The 19,274-nt window shown below is 50.0% G+C and overlaps 9 protein-coding genes across 9 annotated transcripts; 5 read left to right on the top strand and 4 right to left on the bottom strand.

The window, feature by feature from the left end:
- Positions 1 to 696: 696 nt before the first annotated feature.
- On the top strand, positions 697 to 1,602 carry RHO2 (Rho GTPase; the record flags this gene model as incomplete). The annotated part of the gene is made up of 5 exons (XM_044829061.1): positions 697 to 728; positions 857 to 935; positions 989 to 1,038; positions 1,088 to 1,241; positions 1,312 to 1,602. 5 exons carry the CDS (start codon positions 697 to 699, stop codon positions 1,600 to 1,602), a joined length of 606 nt encoding a protein of 201 aa, XP_044675736.1.
- A 1,095-nt stretch (positions 1,603 to 2,697) lies between these two features.
- Positions 2,698 to 3,159, bottom strand: J7337_011517 (uncharacterized protein; the record flags this gene model as incomplete). The annotated part of the gene is made up of 1 exon (XM_044829060.1): positions 2,698 to 3,159. One exon carries the CDS (start codon positions 3,157 to 3,159, stop codon positions 2,698 to 2,700), a length of 462 nt encoding a protein of 153 aa, XP_044675735.1.
- Positions 3,160 to 3,400: 241 nt separating this feature from the next.
- On the bottom strand, positions 3,401 to 4,967 carry J7337_011516 (uncharacterized protein; the record flags this gene model as incomplete). The annotated part of the gene is made up of 2 exons (XM_044829059.1): positions 3,401 to 3,754; positions 3,819 to 4,967. 2 exons carry the CDS (start codon positions 4,965 to 4,967, stop codon positions 3,401 to 3,403), a joined length of 1,503 nt encoding a protein of 500 aa, XP_044675734.1.
- A 1,482-nt stretch (positions 4,968 to 6,449) lies between these two features.
- J7337_011515 (uncharacterized protein) lies at positions 6,450 to 7,290 on the top strand (the record flags this gene model as incomplete). The annotated part of the gene is made up of 2 exons (XM_044829058.1): positions 6,450 to 6,850; positions 6,930 to 7,290. The coding sequence occupies 2 exons, from the start codon at positions 6,450 to 6,452 to the stop codon at positions 7,288 to 7,290; spliced, it is 762 nt and encodes a 253-aa protein (XP_044675733.1).
- Positions 7,291 to 7,683: 393 nt separating this feature from the next.
- Positions 7,684 to 9,986, bottom strand: J7337_011514 (uncharacterized protein; the record flags this gene model as incomplete). Its single annotated transcript, XM_044829057.1, has 3 exons — positions 7,684 to 8,586; positions 8,643 to 9,756; positions 9,820 to 9,986. The coding sequence occupies 3 exons, from the start codon at positions 9,984 to 9,986 to the stop codon at positions 7,684 to 7,686; spliced, it is 2,184 nt and encodes a 727-aa protein (XP_044675732.1).
- A 975-nt stretch (positions 9,987 to 10,961) lies between these two features.
- Positions 10,962 to 11,893, top strand: J7337_011513 (uncharacterized protein; the record flags this gene model as incomplete). The annotated part of the gene is made up of 2 exons (XM_044829056.1): positions 10,962 to 11,528; positions 11,579 to 11,893. The coding sequence occupies 2 exons, from the start codon at positions 10,962 to 10,964 to the stop codon at positions 11,891 to 11,893; spliced, it is 882 nt and encodes a 293-aa protein (XP_044675731.1).
- A 394-nt stretch (positions 11,894 to 12,287) lies between these two features.
- J7337_011512 (uncharacterized protein) lies at positions 12,288 to 13,613 on the top strand (the record flags this gene model as incomplete). Its single annotated transcript, XM_044829055.1, has 1 exon — positions 12,288 to 13,613. The coding sequence occupies one exon, from the start codon at positions 12,288 to 12,290 to the stop codon at positions 13,611 to 13,613; it is 1,326 nt and encodes a 441-aa protein (XP_044675730.1).
- A 241-nt stretch (positions 13,614 to 13,854) lies between these two features.
- On the bottom strand, positions 13,855 to 15,663 carry J7337_011511 (uncharacterized protein; the record flags this gene model as incomplete). The annotated part of the gene is made up of 6 exons (XM_044829054.1): positions 13,855 to 14,225; positions 14,279 to 14,320; positions 14,369 to 14,621; positions 14,674 to 14,700; positions 14,759 to 15,219; positions 15,267 to 15,663. 6 exons carry the CDS (start codon positions 15,661 to 15,663, stop codon positions 13,855 to 13,857), a joined length of 1,551 nt encoding a protein of 516 aa, XP_044675729.1.
- A 1,304-nt stretch (positions 15,664 to 16,967) lies between these two features.
- Positions 16,968 to 19,023, top strand: J7337_011510 (uncharacterized protein; the record flags this gene model as incomplete). Its single annotated transcript, XM_044829053.1, has 7 exons — positions 16,968 to 16,977; positions 17,028 to 17,126; positions 17,179 to 17,371; positions 17,420 to 17,623; positions 17,674 to 18,269; positions 18,319 to 18,453; positions 18,515 to 19,023. The coding sequence occupies 7 exons, from the start codon at positions 16,968 to 16,970 to the stop codon at positions 19,021 to 19,023; spliced, it is 1,746 nt and encodes a 581-aa protein (XP_044675728.1).
- Positions 19,024 to 19,274: the final 251 nt, after the last annotated feature.

Raw genomic sequence — 19,274 nt, 5'->3', positions numbered from 1 at the left:
TTCTCTACTATTCTATCTATCCATTCTTTGAAGAACTTGTTCATCCAACCAGCGGCCTGGCACTCGCTCCGTCCTAGACATCTACTCTCACCATTAAAAACGCGCTGATCTCACTGCACAAACACAGGACTGACTGCACTGCACTGCACTGCACTACACTGCATTAGTACCCTGGCAGCTGAACCGTATACTAGCACAGTATTTACGTACCGCCTGCACCTGGCCCGGCTTGTCCTGACCTGGCTGGTTCCATCTGGCCCTGTCCTCCTCGCTCCACGTCCGCGCGCTCATTCAGGTCCGGACGTCCCTTGTTACTTTACTCACCCATCCAACGATTCTCTTACCAAAAAGTCCGTTGGTAAAAAATAAGGGGTCCTATCCCAGATCTCGACGACATTTCTCTGACCGAACCGACCTTACTCTCCAATTAATCATCATCACCTTCATATCACTCAACCCAGCCCTATCCAATCCCTATCGGCCTAGCTTAGCTTGTTCCTGTTGTTATCACCGCGACGACGCCCTCTTGAACGCTGTAGCTCGTTGCTCTTCCACCCATAATCAATCGACGGCAACGATTAACCGACGCATCACCCAGATCTGGGGCCCGTAGCAGACTCCAGATCCGATTCTCTCCTACGATCAGTCTCGAAACGTCATCATCACGCAGCCTCGAGGCCATATAACTCAGTCATCATGAGCGCAAATCCTAGCAACGTTATCCGCAGGTACGACTTCATCGCGCTCCAAGCTCCGCTCCCCATCCGGCCCCAAAACGATGCTCCTCCCTGCCATACCAATCATGACATGCCCAAGATTTTTGAAGATCAATCAGATTGCTAACAGCGTACCGTAGGAAGTTGGTCATTATCGGTGATGGTGCCTGCGGCAAGACCAGTTTGCTGAGCGTATTTACGCTAGGTTACTTTCCTACAGTGAGTCCTCCAAATCTACAAACCGTCATCAAAACTTGCTAACCTGTTTGCAGCATTATGTGAGCCTCGACCGTAACCCCTTGCGACGACGATTATTGACTTCGTATAATATAGATCCCCACAGTCTTTGAGAACTATGTGACAGATTGTAGAGTGGACGGCAAGTCCGTCCAGCTTGCTCTATGGGATACCGCTGGCCAAGAGGACTACGAACGATTACGACCGCTTGCCTACTCAAAAGCCCATGTCATCTTGATAGGATTTTCCGTCGATACACCAGATTCCCTTGACAATGTTAAGCACAAGGTACGGCCCCCTCGGCATGCGGTATGCGCTTAGTGATGAACCCTGGAAAGCTGACGTGTTTCTCTTATAGTGGATTGAGGAAGCCACCCGCCTGTGCACCGGCGTTCCCATTATTCTAGTTGGTCTTAAGAAAGACCTTCGAGAGGACCCCGTCGCGATCGAGGAAATGCGCAAGAAGTCGATGCGTTTTGTGTCTGAACATGATGGAGAGGCAATTGCTCGGGAAATTGGCGCGAAGCGATATCTTGAATGCTCCAGCTTGAGCGGCGAAGGCGTCGACGACGTATTTGAGGCTGCCACTCGTGCCGCTCTGCTGACCTTTGAGAAGGGCGAGGGCGGCGGCTGCTGCGTTGTGCTGTAAAACCGTCAGCCATGCGCCTCCGAACGAACCACCATCCACACCACTTGGATGTACTCACACACAACACCAGGGACACCATGCAGCTGTTCCTAGGCTTTATTTTTAAGCGATCGATCACCACTTCGCCTCGGCCGCAATATCAACATATGTTCAGACAACTGGAGACGAGTGTAGATTTTTGGATCATCAGGGAATCAATTTAGGATATAGAGGATTTATTGCTCGGCGCCCCAGGAGGACATCTTCCTTTCTTATACTCTACACTCGCTCACTCTCAAAACTCATCATCACGGAATTGAAGCTAAAGGCAGCATCACATTCCGGCGTTTCGGCCGACCCGATCCTATTTACTATCTATTTATTCCACGGCCAACCTTCGCCCAAATGACGGCATCCTCACTATCACGTTTCCTTTCTGGCGTTGTTATTCAGCAGACAATCAACATGTAAAGACTCGCTCATAGAGTCTTCTCGACACAAACAAGTGACTACCATCTAGCCATACGCACCCTCATTTTTATTACGATCGAAGTGCACTTTGGATCTGTTTCGAATACTGGCCATGTTCTCTTACCTGTCACTCGTAATATCTGAGCGGAGTTGCAGAAACATCTTTCATATACTTGGCATCCTGAGGAGAGGCAAAAATCGGAGAGGAGCAAGATGCATGGGCAGAAAGGACACTTGCATGATTTGGCTCGAGCGGGTTAAGATACGCATATTCACTCTCTGTATTAATAATCGAATAGCGGCATAGAACTGGCTTTGTCGAGCGTTGGAAAGATGAGAGTGAATCAATGACACGGATTAAGATGACGGGAGATTGGCGCTGTCCCTCACGGACCTGATACTTAATGAGAGTGATGATCTTTGCATCTAATGTGGTTCATACATAACTAAGAGCTATCTTTCACGACGTCTTTGAAAGGATTGAGTGACCTCAAGTGGTATCTTGCCTTCCCTTGGATGGACTCAATTAAGAATCGTAAACATTGGCTTTCTAATTCCTGTCATCTGGAAGCTGCCTTATCATACATACAGTACACGTTCTATTAAAAACAATTTTTTTCCCCCGGTCGAAACAGTAAACAAGCTTTAATCGTTGTTCCTCTTCCACTCATGGTTCCAAGCGTTCTTAGCTGGGTGGTCTGTTTGGTAACGAGCATACTCAATGGGAATTGCGTCAAGACCCCAAACACCCTTCTTTTCCATAGCAACACGGTACAGGTAGCCCTCGTCTCTGTTTCCAGGGCCAACTGTTTTGCGCAGCTCTTCACAAGCATTGTACATGCCGCTGAAGATGCGGGAGCGTTCCTGCTCAGTTGCTAGATGCTGCTGTCGACGGAAGAGTTGCCAAGCGCGGTGGATGGTCCAGTGGCGGAGGTATCGAAGACGGGCCATTCGTAGAGGAGGGGGAGCGGGAGAGAACATGTTTTGGCGCAGCGTGCGGATGCGGTAGAAGTTTTCGGATTTAGGAGCTGCGTGCTTTCGGCGGGGAGGGACCTTGCCGGCATTGGGGTTCTTCGGTGCTGCCTTGGGAGGTGTGCGAGCAAGCATATTCGTTGTGGTAGAGAAAAGACGGGTCGTTTGCGACGTAGAAGCAGGCTGGCGGGCAAAAAGCCCGCGGAGAGAGATTATTGAAGACATCGTAAGGTTTAGCGGTGCGAAGTAGGCGGGGGAAGTCTCAAGTTCTTGGCCAAGGCATAAATATTCAGGACAATTGTATTGTAACAATGATACAATCAATTAAAATTCCAAAGGAATTCGCGGTAATGATCGTTCGGTGGTTCGATTCGTCTTAATTCTGTGTAGAGAAAGAGAAAGGCTCAACGGACTGTTGTGCTCCGATTTGTGTGTATTGACTGGCTTGTTCTCGGGCCTGACGCAGTTTTTCCTGGATCAAATGATCGTATGGTTTGAGTGCGTCTCGGCAATCACGCAACACGGGCAATTTGTACTCAACACTTGGGTTGAGTGAGTCGTATTGGAAGGTTTGCTCATTGTAGAGTCTCCAGATGTCCTGCACGAGGAAATTGTTAGCTTGATTCGGTTCGGGTAAATATTTGACCGCGTCCAACTTCAACTCAGACTTCAAAGGCATGTCATAAGACGTTGGTGCCTCGAGTCCTTGGAACCATTGCTTGAATTCAGGCTCAAATCGAATTTAAAACATGAGTAGTGCTGGAATGGGTAGAGCTGGAAGGTTGGAGACTTACCGATGACGGCCCCTGATTTTCGTAGATAAAGAGTTCTCGACGATTCCCGGTATGGAATTGCTCCCACGCCATTAATTGCAGCTGCTCGTTCCAAAGACCTGCAAGATCTTGCAGTGACATACCGGTGGAAGTTGTGAGAAGATTCTCTAGATAAGGCGACTGAACACCTTCGTCGACTTCAGGCACATCTTTGAGTCGACGTATAAGCCACGCAAGCTCTTGGATCGTTGCACGTTTGCAAATCCAGTCTTTGGTGTTTTGGTACGGAAACATACTCCTTTGGGAAAGCCATGTCCAATCTTCTAGGATGACTTTGAAGGCATCGGAACATATCACCGCTCTCGAGCGTAGGGCTTCGTGTCTCGGGAGTTCGGCTTTGTGAGACCTGCCGAGATAGTGATGCATCAAGCCGATAAACAATTCCGAGGCTGGCTTCCAGAGGGCCGAGAGGCGTAGCTGATGCTCCCAGGAGCTTCGAGGTACTTGGCCTTCATATGAGAAGTTCATTACGCTCGGCATGATGTTCAGCCCTTCAGTGAAGGGCAAAGAGTCCGAGTATCGGAAAATAAAGGTTCCTGGGGAGTATCCGAGAAACCACCTCCCACAGCGCATGAATGCATACTGAATGACTCGGAAGGTTTCAGAGTAATCTCCCATCATGACTTGGACCTGCCTCGCTAGCTGCCTCGGGTAATTGTAGGTGACCATGCTCAGAACGTCCCTCGGATCAAAATATCGGCAGGTCTGCTCGGTTTCCAGTATATACAAGAGCTTTGGCCAGGCTATATCATGGAGCTGCTTATGGTTTTCCATGATAGTGTTGCGAACCTCTCCCGGCAAGCTGGCGGCTGGTATCTCAGCTGTCTTAAGCAGAGCATAGCATGCCTGGTAAAACCCTTGGTCGTCCACACTCTTAGCCACCATTGCCTTGAGGTGATCCTCGATAAAACTGTATCGTTGCTCTTCGGACGGTGGTACATTCATGTGACAAATGAGGTAGCCGTGTGAGCGAAGAAACTCCCCAGGGTCAGAACGAGACTGGAGGCCCTGGCGGCAACTATCACAAGCCTCCCGACCCTGACCACATTGGGGACGACCACTTGCCGGGCGGCCACTGCCGGCCCTTCGAGTTCCTCGATGCACTGGCATTTCGAGATAATACTACAAGTGTTGGTACAAATTTGGCCTGCAAGAATATCTGGTTAGAATACCCAAAAAGATAGGACTGAAGGGGACGAGGATGGGAAGATACTGACGAGAGAGGAGAAGTGGAAAGCGAAAGGCGATGTAATAGGAAAATCAAAACAGTGACGAAAGAAAAGAAAATATGAGCAGGGTGCTTTTCCCATGCTTTATATATACTAAAGGTAGACTTGCCGTTTAATTTTATGCTCGCGAAGTAACCTATGAAACTTTATTAGGATGGTAAGTTTGGGTTACCACCTTCAGGGAAACAAGAATACTTCTGAGTCCAGACTTCCAGGCGAAGTGAGAAAGGCCTAAAAGCATTTAGCAGAAACATGTACAAGTCAGTGTCGGCTCGGTAGGCCTTAAGTCTGCTCATCTAATCCCTTTGGCACCTTTCTTCACTGTCAAAGGTGATCTTGCCCCCCTGGAGGCCACCACCACCATTACTAAACCAAATGGTGATAAAATCAAAAACAGTATGGATTGAATCTTCAACTTGATCATTAGAAGAAGTCACGTTATTAAGCATCGCTGAGACTGGAGCTTACTCGAGAAGCAGCAGTTGCTTAACAGAATATGGGCCGAAACCAAAGACGAAGGCGGATCCTCCTTGAAAACCAAAAGAGTCCCTTTTGACGCTTTGGCAGTGGACTCCTACCCAATGAACTTGAAGCAATAGAAATCACTGCACATATGTGATAGGATCAAACGCAGAAAGGTTTGTGGCGGCGTAGATTAAGAAACGGAATTGGAAGTATACCGTTGACTAGAAGTTGAACCTTGACTTAAAGGGCACTATAGTATAGTAGTCGGTAGGTAAAGACTTGATTTTTGTGACACCTCACTACCCCTAAAGACGCCTGTCTGATAGAGAAAAAGTGCGAGATAGGAATGAAATGAAACATCATGATAAATGTACATTTGTCTCTTTTGTGGTGGTAGTATTGATAGACGCTGCGAGAAAAGGGGCACCGATGACCTTCGACATCGTGAACCTGAAGCCTAAGTCACCCAAAAAGAAAGTGTAACGGATACAGTTTTTGCGCTAATTAACTAAGGTATTGGAGAGACAAGTAGCTTTCGTTTTTGAAAGTAAATCCATGAGTGTCAAGTCATCTACTGGTCGGAAATCGATCAAGCTCTGATATCTTGCCACAGATTCACTGACACTGCCGCCCGTCTCACCTGACTTTCACACGGACTGACAGTTCCGACCTATTCACGTATTGAATTAGTGTAAATTTGATAGCTTTCCCACAAGCTTCTGTTGTTTCCCTTTCACCACGAACGAACTTTTCCTCACGCACCAACAAACTCATCACACACCTCCCTTCACCTTCACCACAATCCTCTTCACACTTACAAAAGTGCCTTACAAGGTATTTGGCAAACATATTTCACGGATACAAGCAGTGAATTAACCCAAAGAAACAGATAAACAAAATGGACAGCCCTTACGCCTCCAGCACCGACCCGTCTTCGGACTCTGAGCCTGATAATGCACCTCAGGCTAATGATTATCGGATCCGATGCCGAGCCCAGGAACGTTTGAGGGTGCCTGGCGCTTCCGAAAATAGATCCAGCCTAGCACCCGAGGACCTAGAGGATGTCCCGCTTGAGGATGACAACTCTGACCAGGGCGAGCTTGAGGAAGGGTACGAGATTCTCGACAGGGCGCTTGTTCGGGGGGCGATGCACCGGGATCGTTCCATGAACGAACTCGCCCCTGACGAGGACTCCGATGATGATGAGCCCTCCTCTGAGGAGCTCCAGTTCGACGACGCTGGAGCGGTTGGGTACTTTAACACGATGCTCAGCGAGGCTGAAGAGGAGCATAGCCAGAGGTATGATTTGTGATTGCTCTTAGCTCTTATCTCTCGGAGCCATCTAAGTTTATGAACATACAAAGCTAACTCATGATAGCACCTCTCGGCTTATCCAGAATCCTTCTGGCACAGACGTCCCTCAGGGGGTTCTTGCTGCAACTGCACAGATTGCGCAGAACAACCTCGCTAGGTCGTACGAGAACCTTGCCGGCGGGCTTACTTACACTGCCCAGCGTGCCCAAGATGTTATGGTGACCACTGCCCAGGCAGGGAGCCATCTAGCTGAAGGGACCTGGCGTGCTGGCAATGGTGTCGCGATCTGGGCTCAAGAACGTTGGCCCAACATGCCTCGCTTCATCAACCGTCGGGTGTTGGGTTCTCTGGCTGAGATTGTGATGGAGGGTGTTCAAGCCTTGCCACCTTCGGACTCTATCGTCCGCCCACAAGGAAGGCGATGATTAGGGGACTAAGGTAGGCTATGGCTCTCTGCCGCTACAAGTGACGGATTGGGTGCAGCTATCTGGCTCCGGAAGCCAGTGGGCATGGGATTACAGGAGAAAAGTCTTGCTGTTTTTGTGTCTTTCTTTTGCGGATGATACCACTATATTAGGACAAACAGAGCAATCAGCATGGCGCTCGGAAAATGGAGCATGGAATTTGCAGGCGAAAAGTTAATCAGTATCCTTTGTTAATGAAGGGACAGGAGGAAGCATTCAGGATCACGCATCAAAGACCGGCGCATACAGAACAAAATTGCTTTACTATGCAAAATACCATTGTGTCATCAAAAAATTACATTAAACTCCAAGTTACATGCCCTAATCCTTTATCCATTTTGAACCAAATCATCATTAGTGCTCGTGTGCCACGTTGTTGAGATCCCTGAATTCGCCGCGTAGGCTCTCGATCCCTTCCGCCTTGACCTCGCGGACAAGCTTGGCCACCTCAGGGGCAATGACGTTCTCATCAAAGCCGAAATATTTGTAGGCGTCCTTACCAGGCAGTGACTTGCCAAAGGTAGTCATTGAGTAGCCAGCATCGGCGTATCGCTCCCAGCCGTTGACGGCGTAGGCCTCAATCACAACTCGAGGGGCGTTGGAGCGGTATTGAAGGACTTGGCGTTTGTACTCGAGGGGTTGGGAGTTGAAGAGACGCTGGCAAGGGAACGAGACCACGCGGGCCTTGATGCCGAACTTCTCCTTGAGGACCTCGCGGGTCTTGACGGCGAAGACCATTTCCGCACCGACGCCGATGAGTGTAACGTCGGCATCCTCCTCCTCGATGAAGACATAAGCACCCTTCTGAACACCTTCGCGACTGGAGTGCTCAGGGTACTGCTCGAGGTTCTGACGGGAGAGCGAGATGATAGATGGGGTGTCCTTGGCCTCGAGGGCGGTGATGAAAGCACCGGCCGTCTCTTCGGTATCGCAAGGTCGGATGTAAAGGAGGTTGGGCATGGAACGGTACAGAGCAGGGAGAGCAATCGGTTGGTGGGTTGGACCGTCTTCACCGGTACCGATCGAGTCGTGAGTGGCAATGTGGATGGCTTGGAGGTTCTGAAGAGCGCCCATGCGGACACCAGGGGCGGCGTAAATGTAGAACATGAAGAAACTTGAGGTGACAGGGAGAATCGTGCCCTTGCCGTAAGCAGCGAGACCGTTGGAGATTGAAGCCATCGCATGCTCACGAATGCCCCAATGGATGTAGCGGCCGGAGTAGTTGCCATTGATGCCGCAGGTGGTCTTGAGGTCGGGCTGTTGCTGTGTTAGTGGCAGTCCACTGGCTGTGCCTGTGCCAGGGGGAAACTTACATGCTGGAAGTCAACCTTGTCCTTCCAGATCATGTTGACAGAGGGTGACAGGTCAGCTGTGCCGACCATGAAGTTCTTGAGTTTCGCAGCCAGGGGGTTGCAGATGATACCGGCAGACTTTCGGGAAGGTGTAGGAGCGGTAGGGAATGACTCCTTGGTAGGGATGATGCTCCGCCAGTCGTCAGTAAAGCGGCCCTCGACACGCTTCATGAACTCTTCATGAAGATCAGGGTACTCCTTGCTGTAGGCATCAACAAGACTCTTCCAATTCTCGACGAGGCGGTCACCACGAGTCTTGCGGTCGTGGAAGAAGTTGTAGACCTCATCAGAGACGACGTAGTGCTTCTCAGGGTCCATGCCGAAACGTTCCTTGACAGCCTTAACACCATCGGGGCTGAAAGCGGCACCGTGGGCTTTGGCATCGCCGGCAACCTTGCTACCAACTCCGATAACAGTGTGAATGTTGATGAAAGTGGGTTTGTCGGTACTGGCCTTGGCTTTGAGGAGGGCCTTGACAATACCCTCGACATCGAAACAGCCGTCTTGGACCTCGATCACGTCCCAACCACAGGCGCGCATCTTGGCGTTGACGTCCTCGGTGTTGCAGAGGTCGACACTACCGTCGCAAGTAATCTGGTTGTTGTCATACATCACGACAAGGTTGTTGAGCTTCCAATGGCCAGCCAGCTGAATAGCCTCAAGGGCGACACCCTCCTGCAGACAAGCGTCACCGATCATGCAGTAAGTCATGTTGTTGATAAGATCGTAGTTAGGCTTGTTGTAAGTTGCCGCAAGGTTCTTAGTCGCCATGGCGAGACCGACAGCGTTGGCGATGCCTTGTCCGAGGGGACCGGTCGTTACTTCGATACCCTCATGCTCAATCTCAGGATGACCGGGCGCCAGTGAGTCGTAGTTGGATGAGTGGTAGGACTTGAGATGCTCGAAGGTCATGGCCTTGTAGCCTGTAAGATGAAGGAATGTGTACTGGAAGAGACATGTGTGGCCGTTGGAGAGGACGAAGCGATCGCGGTTGAAGTAGTTAGGTTCGTTAGGAGAGTACTGCATCACGTACTTCCAGAGGGCGAGGCCAATGGCCGCCATACCCATAGCACCTCTGTAAGTTGGTCAGTACCTTAAGTGCCATTTTTTGTTGTCTTTCAATACTTGTAAGTCTTACCCAGGATGGCCGCCTTTGAACTGCTCGCAAAGATCAGCGATCAAGCAGCGAAACTGTCGCAAGGCAAGATCAATTGTCTCTGCGTCATCGTTCTTGATCAACTTGACAACGTTGGAAAGAGCTACAGGCTCTTCCTGTGTCTCTAGGGTGATTGCGCTTGGTGCCATCTCGGACGGGATCTGGGACTCTGTGATGCTCTTACAAGACGAGTGGATGATGAGTGCAGTTGAGAAACATCGACAGTGCCTCTTGAGTTATAGAGATTTCGAAAAGACATCTTTTGCGCGTGATCTTTCTCACAACAACGGTGATGTTCGTTGTGGCCATGGCACACAGGGTTACCCCAACAGGGCAGGGGAAAGCGCCGTGGGGAAATGTGCATTTGCTATTTGACGTGGGGTTCTTGATGAGGTTGACACTATTGGATTGAGAGAGGATCGGGTTCTGGATCAGGAAGTTGGAGGCACCAGATCACGGCTTTGCCTGTTGAGGTTAGAGAAGAGATTGCGCTTAGAACTGCCATGGTCTTGATGCTTGGGGTATCGAGACACTATGACCATGTGGAGAAAGGTTGCAATTATTTGGGAGACGGAAATACTGATGAGGCTAGTGTGTCGTCTCTAATCTGTGTTGTACAATTCTGGGAACCTGCATTTGCGACAGAGTTTGCTAGGTGAAAGAAACAACCGGACTTGTTTGTAGAACCGAAGGCTGGCAAAAATAGAAGGAAGAAAAAAAAAAAAAACGGGCAGTTCAGGGGCCAAGATACGGTGGAGACACCCCTGTATTTGTGTCTTGCCCAACACACGACCATATCTTTTTGGCTCCTCTTTCAGTCCTGGAAATATGTTGTAGTGAGACGTGACAACCCCCGGCTACAATTACCTCGTCACATCAACCAAGAATCACTCTTCAAACTCAATTTGAGACACATCATTCTTCGCATCGACCTTCCAAATGGACCCCATGGCGGTAATGCTTGACTCAACACATCTTCGGCGCCTCCAGAAATGGATATCCGTAGATGGTATATCCTGACGAGCGCGCGTCTCCAAAACTCTGTCTCCCGGCAGCTTCAATTCTTTTCTTCACTTGCCATTTCTTTACGATCTTGTTGATACCCATACAACTTCACTGTGACAATGGCTCCCGCTATCGTATCCGACATTGAGCTCCCGGCCCATGTGCCCGAGACCAGAGAAACACCCGCCTCAAAAGCATCAACGTTCAAGCTCTTCTCTCTCGAGAACAAGACCGTCGCCATCACAGGCGGAGCTCGCGGTCTGGGTATTACACTCGCCATTGCCATTGTCGAAGCCGGCGGTAGTGTAGCTTGCCTCGACATCCTCGAGGAGCCATCACCAGCTGAGTGGGCACAGCTCAACAAGATTGCTACAGCCAATAAGGCTTCTGTCTCATACAGAAAATGCGACGTCACAGAAGAGCAGTCCGTCGAGACAGCGATGAAGGAGATTGCTGCTGAGGCTGACCAGTCTGGAGCGCCTTTCTGGGGCACAATTGCTTGTGCCGGCATTCAGCAACAAATTGCGGCACTAGACTACCCAGCTGCCGACTTTGACCGTATCCTACGAGTGAATGTCACTGGTGTCTTCAATACTTGCAAGTATGCAGCTCGCGTTCTGCGAGAGAAGAACAGCCCTGGAAGCATCGTCATCATTGGAAGCATGTCAGGCAACATTGCAAACCGAGTAAGTCCTCAAAGCATCATCAAGCATACCCACAGACTAACAGCGGACAGGGACTCTCTTGCACAGCTTACAACTCCAGCAAGGCTGCTGTTCAACAAATGTGCCGGTCGGTCGCTCAAGAATGGGGTCAGTACGGTATTAGAGTCAACACGTTGTCTCCCGGATACATCAGAACTGCAATGACGGATCAATTGCTCCAAGAGAACCCCGAAGTGGAGAAGACATGGATGGCGGGTGCTTTGCTGGGCCGCCTGGGTGCTCCTGAAGACTTCAAGGCGCCCGCGGTATTCCTGCTGTCCGAGGGTGCTTCGTTCGTTCATGGAACAGATTTGAGGGTCGATGGAGGACATTGCGCATCTGCATGATTGATTAGAGCGTTTGTGAATACAAGAAACTTTACGATTTGATTGCGGGATGTCCTAGAAACGTGCAACGGTCGGGACCAACTGATTGACCGCCCGTTCCACGTTGCTGACGAGCGGCCGAATGTCATCTTGGAGCTCAATTAAGGCCGCATGAAAAAGAGACACAGTTATTTACCTCAGTGAGTTATTCAAACGCCAAGTGACCTTAGTCTATGGCGTTCACACTGCCACCACCAAAATCATGGCGCTAATTCAGCCTCTGGTGTTAGTCACGGATGCCTTGCGAGGTTGTTTCAGTAATTTGGCTGCCTCAGCTGAACACATCCAATATAAAAAGTGACAACTACCCATATTTGGTCGTGCCTTTCAATCAAAAATATCACAATAAATCGTGATGGCCTCTATAATCCTCTCAGATAATGCACATAAGACGCTGGAGCCTTTACACCTCCAAGATCGTATCATCGGTACCATTTTCGGCTCAGCGCTTGGAGACGCAATTGGCTTATACACCGAATTTCTGTCCGCCGACATCTCAGCAAAAGCATATCCCGACCGCAAGTTTACGTTGCTCCCTGCTGAAAATGCAACGCCTTTTCGACGCGATCATCATAGAAACTTCCATCGTACTGGAGAATGGACTGACGATACCGACCACGCTGTTTTGATACTGCTCTCATTCCTTCACAGCGATGGCCAGAAGCTTGACCCACAAGACTTTGCATCAAGGCTGTCAGTATGGGTGCGCATGGGGCTGAGAGCGCTGGACACCCTGCCTCTTGGTCTTGGACGTACCGTCGGTGGGATCGTGCGCAGCAAATCTTACTTGGACGATCCTGAGGGCACATCGCGCAAGTTCTGGGTGACGGGGAAGTACAATGCTGCACCCAATGGAAGTCTGATGAGAACACACCCCCTGGGCCTCATGTGTCTTACCAAGTCCGTTGAGGAGACCTTTCAGATCGCAGCAGACTTCTCTGTCGTCACACACGTTGATCCCAGATGTGTAGTCTCTTGCGCCATTGGCACGGCTCTTGTTCGTGGCCTTGTCCTCCGCGAGATCTACGAAGAACGGCAAGTCGACGAATTGATCGAGAGTGGCCTCACGTGGTATAATGAGCTTCGCGAAAAGGAATTGCAGGATCTAGAAAAGAAAGGCGAACCTCGTCTGGACCTTGACGAGTTCAAAAAACATGCAACAGCTCAATCTCTCACGGACCTCAAGTTGGATGAGAGTTACAAGATCGGATACGTTTACAAGACATTCGGATCAGGTATCCTGCTTCTTCGACTAGCACTGCGCCAACTCAAGTCTTCCAGACAACTATGCTCCCAGCTTGCCATCTTTGAGAAGCTCATCACCGATCTGACGATGGAAGGCGGCGACGCAGACACAAACGCCTGCTTTGCTGGTGCTCTTTTAGGAGCATTGCTCGGATACAAGTCCTTGCCTCCACATTGGCGCGATGGCCTCCGTCATGGCACTTGGCTTATGGAGAAGTCTGAAGGACTCTGTGACGTGTTGGGTGTGACAAAGGGCTCATACTCTGGGTCGCGGGACAAGGATACTGCGGAAGATGGCGGACGTGGGTTCTTGACGGATGCACAGATGGAAGAGAAGTGTATGAGGATGCAGGCATGGATGGCACAGGAGGAAACTGAATGGAAGAAAAAGCAGGAGGCCGACAAGAAGAAACCTAATTGGTTTGCTTGGAAATAGTTGTGGAACGATGCCGTGTAGCCTTTTAACGACATATGTTTGACCGCTTTTAATCACTTGGAATATGTTACAGTTCCTGCTCTCTTAAACCGACGTAAACAATGACTTTGGTATTTGCCAAGCCAATAGCATATATAATACAGTACTAAACGATCATAAACTGAGCATCATATTGACCATGATCTAACATAAGCAGGGGAATAACGGTCCCCTTTTCGCTCACCCCAAGTCCTCCACCAATTTACTCCCTCATATGGACCTCGGTCTCAAACTTCTCATTGCTCTCAGTCTCGCCAGTTTCACCACTGGCGCTCTTCTCAGAAGCCTCTCCAGGCACACCCATGCTGTGATCCCAGTGAAGCAAGACCTTTGGACCAGTGAAGAGCTTGTCGATCTGCTCGAGAGACAACAGCCGGGTCTCAGGGTAGAAGAAGTAGATGAGGGGAACGAAGAAGGCGTTGAAGATGCAGAAGTAGATGTACGTCTTCCAGCCGATGCTTGAGATGGACACGGGAGTGATCTCAACGACGAGGAAGGTGAAGATCCAGTTAGAGGCTGTTGCAAGGGCAGCGGCACGGGTACGGATGGCCAAGGGAGCATATTCGGCGGGCACTGTACTCTGTTAGTTGGGCTGAACTGGGAGACACTGGGGGGCGTTGACTTACAGAGCCAGGGGATGGCGAGTAGTCCGACAGCAAAAAAGAAGTCTATCATGGAGTTAGCTATGTCCATCTCATTCTCAGGGGATGACTTACTGAACAAGAAGAGCATGACAATGGCAACAATACCGGGTCCAGGCTGCCCAGTAGACACGGTTCCAGCCAAGACAGCCATGCAGACTGCTTGACCAGCGGCGGCAAACATCATCAACTTGCGGCGACCGAGACGATCAATGATCCAGATGGGGATAAGCGAGGAGAAGAAGTAGGCGACACCGTTGAAGCCAGCAAGCAGGAGACTCAGGTTATGGGAAATGCCGACTGATTCTTGGAAGATGACAGGGGCATACTGTAACTTGGTGTTAATCATTGGGATTGGCACTTTGGTTCAGGGGACTTACGTATGTGATAAGGTTGATGCCAGAAAGCTATTAGAAGATCGTGTTAGCCAGAATCCAAGAAAGAAACAGTAGAATGGTGCCACACCTGTTGCATGAACTGTCCACCAATACCGAGCATTGTTCGGTACAGGAACTTCTGCTCTCCATTCTTCCACATAGCCTTGAAGCTGCTCGTCTGAGCCGCCTCGCGCTCCTCATTGATAGCATGCTGAATTTCAGCAATAGCGCGGCTGACAGTCTCATCCTCCTTGGAGATAGACTTGGCGTCTCGGCGCACAGCCCAAAGAACCTCGCGTGCCTCGTCATGGAGATCGTGGTTGATGAGCCAACGAGGAGACTCGGGAAGGAGGATGATTCCGATGAAGGTCAGGATAGCGAAGAAGATCTGGAAGGCAAGGGGGAAGCGGAACTGGGCGTCATTGCTGACGTAGGACATGCCGTAGTCAACCCAGTATGAAAGCATGACGCCGAAGATGTTGATGGCGAGTTCGATGGCGAGACCCTTGCCACGATTACTGGCTTTCATGAGCTCAGAGTGCCAGACAGCTAAAGACTGTTAGCTGAGAGCTATGACAAAGTCTGGGGCAACTTACGAATGGTGCTGGTGTTCATGCCGTTTCCGAGGCCAGCTACAATACGGCCAACGATCATCTGAGGGATTCCGAAAGCTGATGCTTGGAGAGCGGCTCCGATACTGAGAACAACACATCCCATCATAATACACTTGCGACGACCAAAGTACTCGCCAAAGATGAGACAGAAGATGGCGCCGAAGAAGCAACCGATCTCGTAGATAGCGACGACTGTTCCTTGAAGGGAAGAACTGCCATTGCCGCCATCTGTAGTGTCGATCTCGGGAAAAGTGTTGGTGAATGCAGTACCTGTCAACAGGCCGGACATAACACCCTGATCATAACCGAAGAGGAGGAAGCCCGAGCCAGCTGTGGCCGTGATGGCCCAGTCCAAGGGTCTTCCAACAAGGATCGTCATGATGAAGAGTAGACGAGAAGTGAAGAGATCAAAAGAAGCAATTCAACAACCAACGTTGATGCTATAAGTCACGCAACAGTAAAAGATGGGGCGACTCCATATCAATATATACTGCTCCGAAGTAACAATTCGGCGACGAGAAAATTAGATCAATTGTTGACTCGCGCAAAACAAGGTTCGTTCCAAGGCTGTTGACATGGGCGCCAGTTCCCCGTGGGGAGTCCACTGTACCGTAACATTGGATCATCTGGGGTTTTTGCGGGTTAGACGAACGGTTCCGGTTTCGAGAGTGGTGAGGCATTTGCAAGCGCTGGAGAGAAGATGGGGCAATTAGGCAGCCGAATTCAGGGATGAGGTTCTTGAGTTGCCCAGTTTTTGCGAAAAGGTGAGTCGTAGCCGATGAGATGATACGATAATTGCGGATTGGGGGTGTTATTGAAGTTATTGAAGATGGATGGTTTAGCAAAAATATCTATCTGTCTGTGCATGCAATTGATGTACCTAGTGGAAGACGTGGTATCCTCAGGCGGGACAGCTGCAGGCAGGATGCCCAAGCGAAGGTCCTTTTAAGAGGTCTTTTTGATGCAGCCACAAACAATAGTCGATTACTTGTGCAACTAAGAAAGACAAATGCTTTAATGTCAGAGGAGATAATCACTCAACTCTTGGAATCGCTCCACTGATCAAAGAAAAAGCATGGTTTCGATGCCAAAGTAATTGGATGCTTCAAGGTCCGCTTAGACCTACCAAGATCGGCTGCAAGTTGGAGTTCCCCTCCTCATCTCCACTCCTCCCGTCACTGCAACACCCCAGAATGGGCATGGCATTTTCGTTGTAGGCGACACTAGGTAATTCGCTTGCAGATGCCCTACACCTTGCGCATTGTACCCTCTCTAGGGGAGGAAAGAAAACTAAGGACCTGAAACCTAGGTAAGTGATAAAAATATTCAGGTAAACGTAGACTAAGCTTAGGGGACTCTTTGATAGGTTTATTCCGACACCCTATTTCAAGGGTCGGTGTTTTCTTGCCCTCCGAGGCCTCTTCAAGGGTGCGTATACTTCCCTTATCTGATTCGTTACCAGATATACTCAAACGGTTATTTGATGTTTTGCTGACACTATCGCGAAGAGCATCAGAACCATGGTCGGATTAGGAATCTGGGAACGCCCTATTGAGAACCATAAGATAAAGATACCATTCGGTGTTAGAGATGATGGAACAGCAAACAATTCCTTTTACTTGCAAGTGCTAGCGCTTTGTGTAACATCGACAACATAACACACGACAAACACTCCTCACAATCATGACACTCGGTATGTGCTTGTGGAAGCAAGACGAGCCAGTTGTTGACCAAAACCCTCAGGAAAGAGCTTCATCAATGGCGTCGCCAACTCAGTCGAGCGAAGCCTCAGGAGTTGTATCCTTCAAGACCCTTCGTTGAGTCTTATCGCATCAGAAAAAGGTGAGACCATGACGAACAACAGCACACAAGCATATACTGACGGCCTCTTCAGTGCTCTACCGACGAACGGATCAGAGTAATGACAAAGTCATCCTCATTTCCGGCGGAGGTTCTGGTCATGAACCTGCGCACGCAGGATACATCGGCGAGGGAGCATTGGACGTCGTGGTCGCTGGCGAGATCTTTGCCTCCCCTTCCGCTTCACAGATCCTCACAGGCCTACAGACTGTCAAGTCATCAAAAGGGTACGCCCATGCCTTGTAGGAGTCGAGTGCCCGGCTAACCAGTGGTAGATCTTTGATGATCGTCAAGAACTACACCGGCGACAAGCTCAACTTTGGCCTCGCAGCAGAGAAGGCAAAGGCAGACGGACAAAAGGTTGAGATGGTCATTGTTGGAGACGATGTGTCAGTCGAGGGAAACACACTCGTCGGCCAGCGTGGTCTTGCAGGAACAGTCTTCTGCCATAAGATCGCTGGCGCAAAGGCAGCTCAGGGGTATGCGTATTCATCACACTGACCAAGCCAAAGCTTACCTTCTTACTTAGAGCCTCCCTCAAGCAAGTCGCTTCTACCACAAGAAAAGCCGCTTCGCACATGGCCACTGTCGCAGCGAGTCTCGATCGATGTAGTGTTCCCGGACGGTCGACTCAAGAAGCCCTTCCCCAAGGCCAGCTCGAATTCGGGATGGGAATACACAACGAGCCTGGTGTCAAGCGCGAAGAAATTACGAGCCTTGAGGTGACAGTTGAGAAGGCATTGGGCATGATGTTCACTACCAAAGCCAATATGTGGCAACCAGGAAAGGGGCAGCGGATAGCTCTGATGGTCAACAACCTGGGCGGCTTAAGTGTCTTGGAGATTGGTGTTGTTGCAGATGAGGTGGTGAGGCAATTAGTGCAGCGAAGCATACAAATCGAAAGGAGTCTCGTCGGCACCTTTATCACCTCTCTTGACGGGCCCGGCTTCTCTGTCACTCTACTGTCACTCGACGATGAGTTGAGGGACTTGCTTGACGCTCCTACTACGGCACCGGCTTGGCCACGTTCGATCCACGGCTGGGCAATAGATGCAGAGTCTGTATCGAAGCGTGAGACGATAGTCCCTGTTGCGAAGGCCAGTAGTAGGGAGACGGGAGTCAAAGGTAAGTCAAGCATGAAGCCATCTGTCAACATAAAACTGAACATTCGCAGTGCCGACATCGCTTGTCAAGGTCCTCATCGAATCAGTAGCCCGAACAACAGCAAGGGATGAGCCCAAGATTACAGAATACGATACGCTTGCAGGCGATGGAGACTGTGGAGAGACGCTTCTGAATGGAATTACTGGTACGTCCTCACCGAGTATCATCAATCGAACTACAGCAATGCTAATCTTATCAACGCGCAGGTCTCGCAAAAGAGTTCGAAAACGACGATGCAGCTTCTCTGGACATTGGCCAAGTCTTCCGACGAACAGCGACAACCGCAGAAAGGAGCATGGGCGGCACATCGGGCGCCATCTACGCCATCTTCCTTAACGCTGTAGCGAATCGACTTTTAGAACTGACCGCTGAGTCTCCATCGCTTACGGTCTCTGAGTTCATACAACAAGCTCTTCAGAGCGGCCTAGACGAGCTATGCAGATACACGCCCGCACGAATCGGTCACCGCACACTAATGGACGCACTCATACCATTCGTCAAGAACTATTCCTTGGATGGCTCACTAGGGGCTGCTCTGGTAGAGGCACGCAAGGGAGCCGAGAGTACACAGCAGATGGTAGCGGCCTTGGGACGGGCGAGCTATGTTGGGCAGGGCAGATTCGACGAGGAGGGCGGTATTCCTGACCCTGGAGCTCTTGGTATTGTAAGTATTCTCGAAGGTCTTTGCGGTGGATTAGATACTCGAGTCAATTGAGGTGATTGGCGCTGTCGGCAATTGGATGGAACTGTTTCTTCGCTTACAAGTTCCTGGGGAATATCTTTATCCTGCTGATGATGATGGTCTAGCCAAGTACAGTCAAGGAAGACCAGGGTGAAGAGCACCGTCCACCCACTAAACAACGTCACGCTGCCTGTCCAGGGCACAGAGGGTAACTGTAAGCGGAGGTAAACTAATCCCAGTTGAGGAATGTTTCGAGTTGAAGACTTGTTTGTCGGGGAACCAGA

The sequence above is a fragment of the Fusarium musae genome, chromosome 9 (genome assembly GCF_019915245.1).
Source record: "Fusarium musae strain F31 chromosome 9, whole genome shotgun sequence".
NCBI lineage: Eukaryota > Fungi > Ascomycota > Sordariomycetes > Hypocreales > Nectriaceae > Fusarium > Fusarium musae.
Note: the sequence above shows the minus strand (reverse complement) of the source record. Positions and strands in the feature narration are given on the sequence as shown.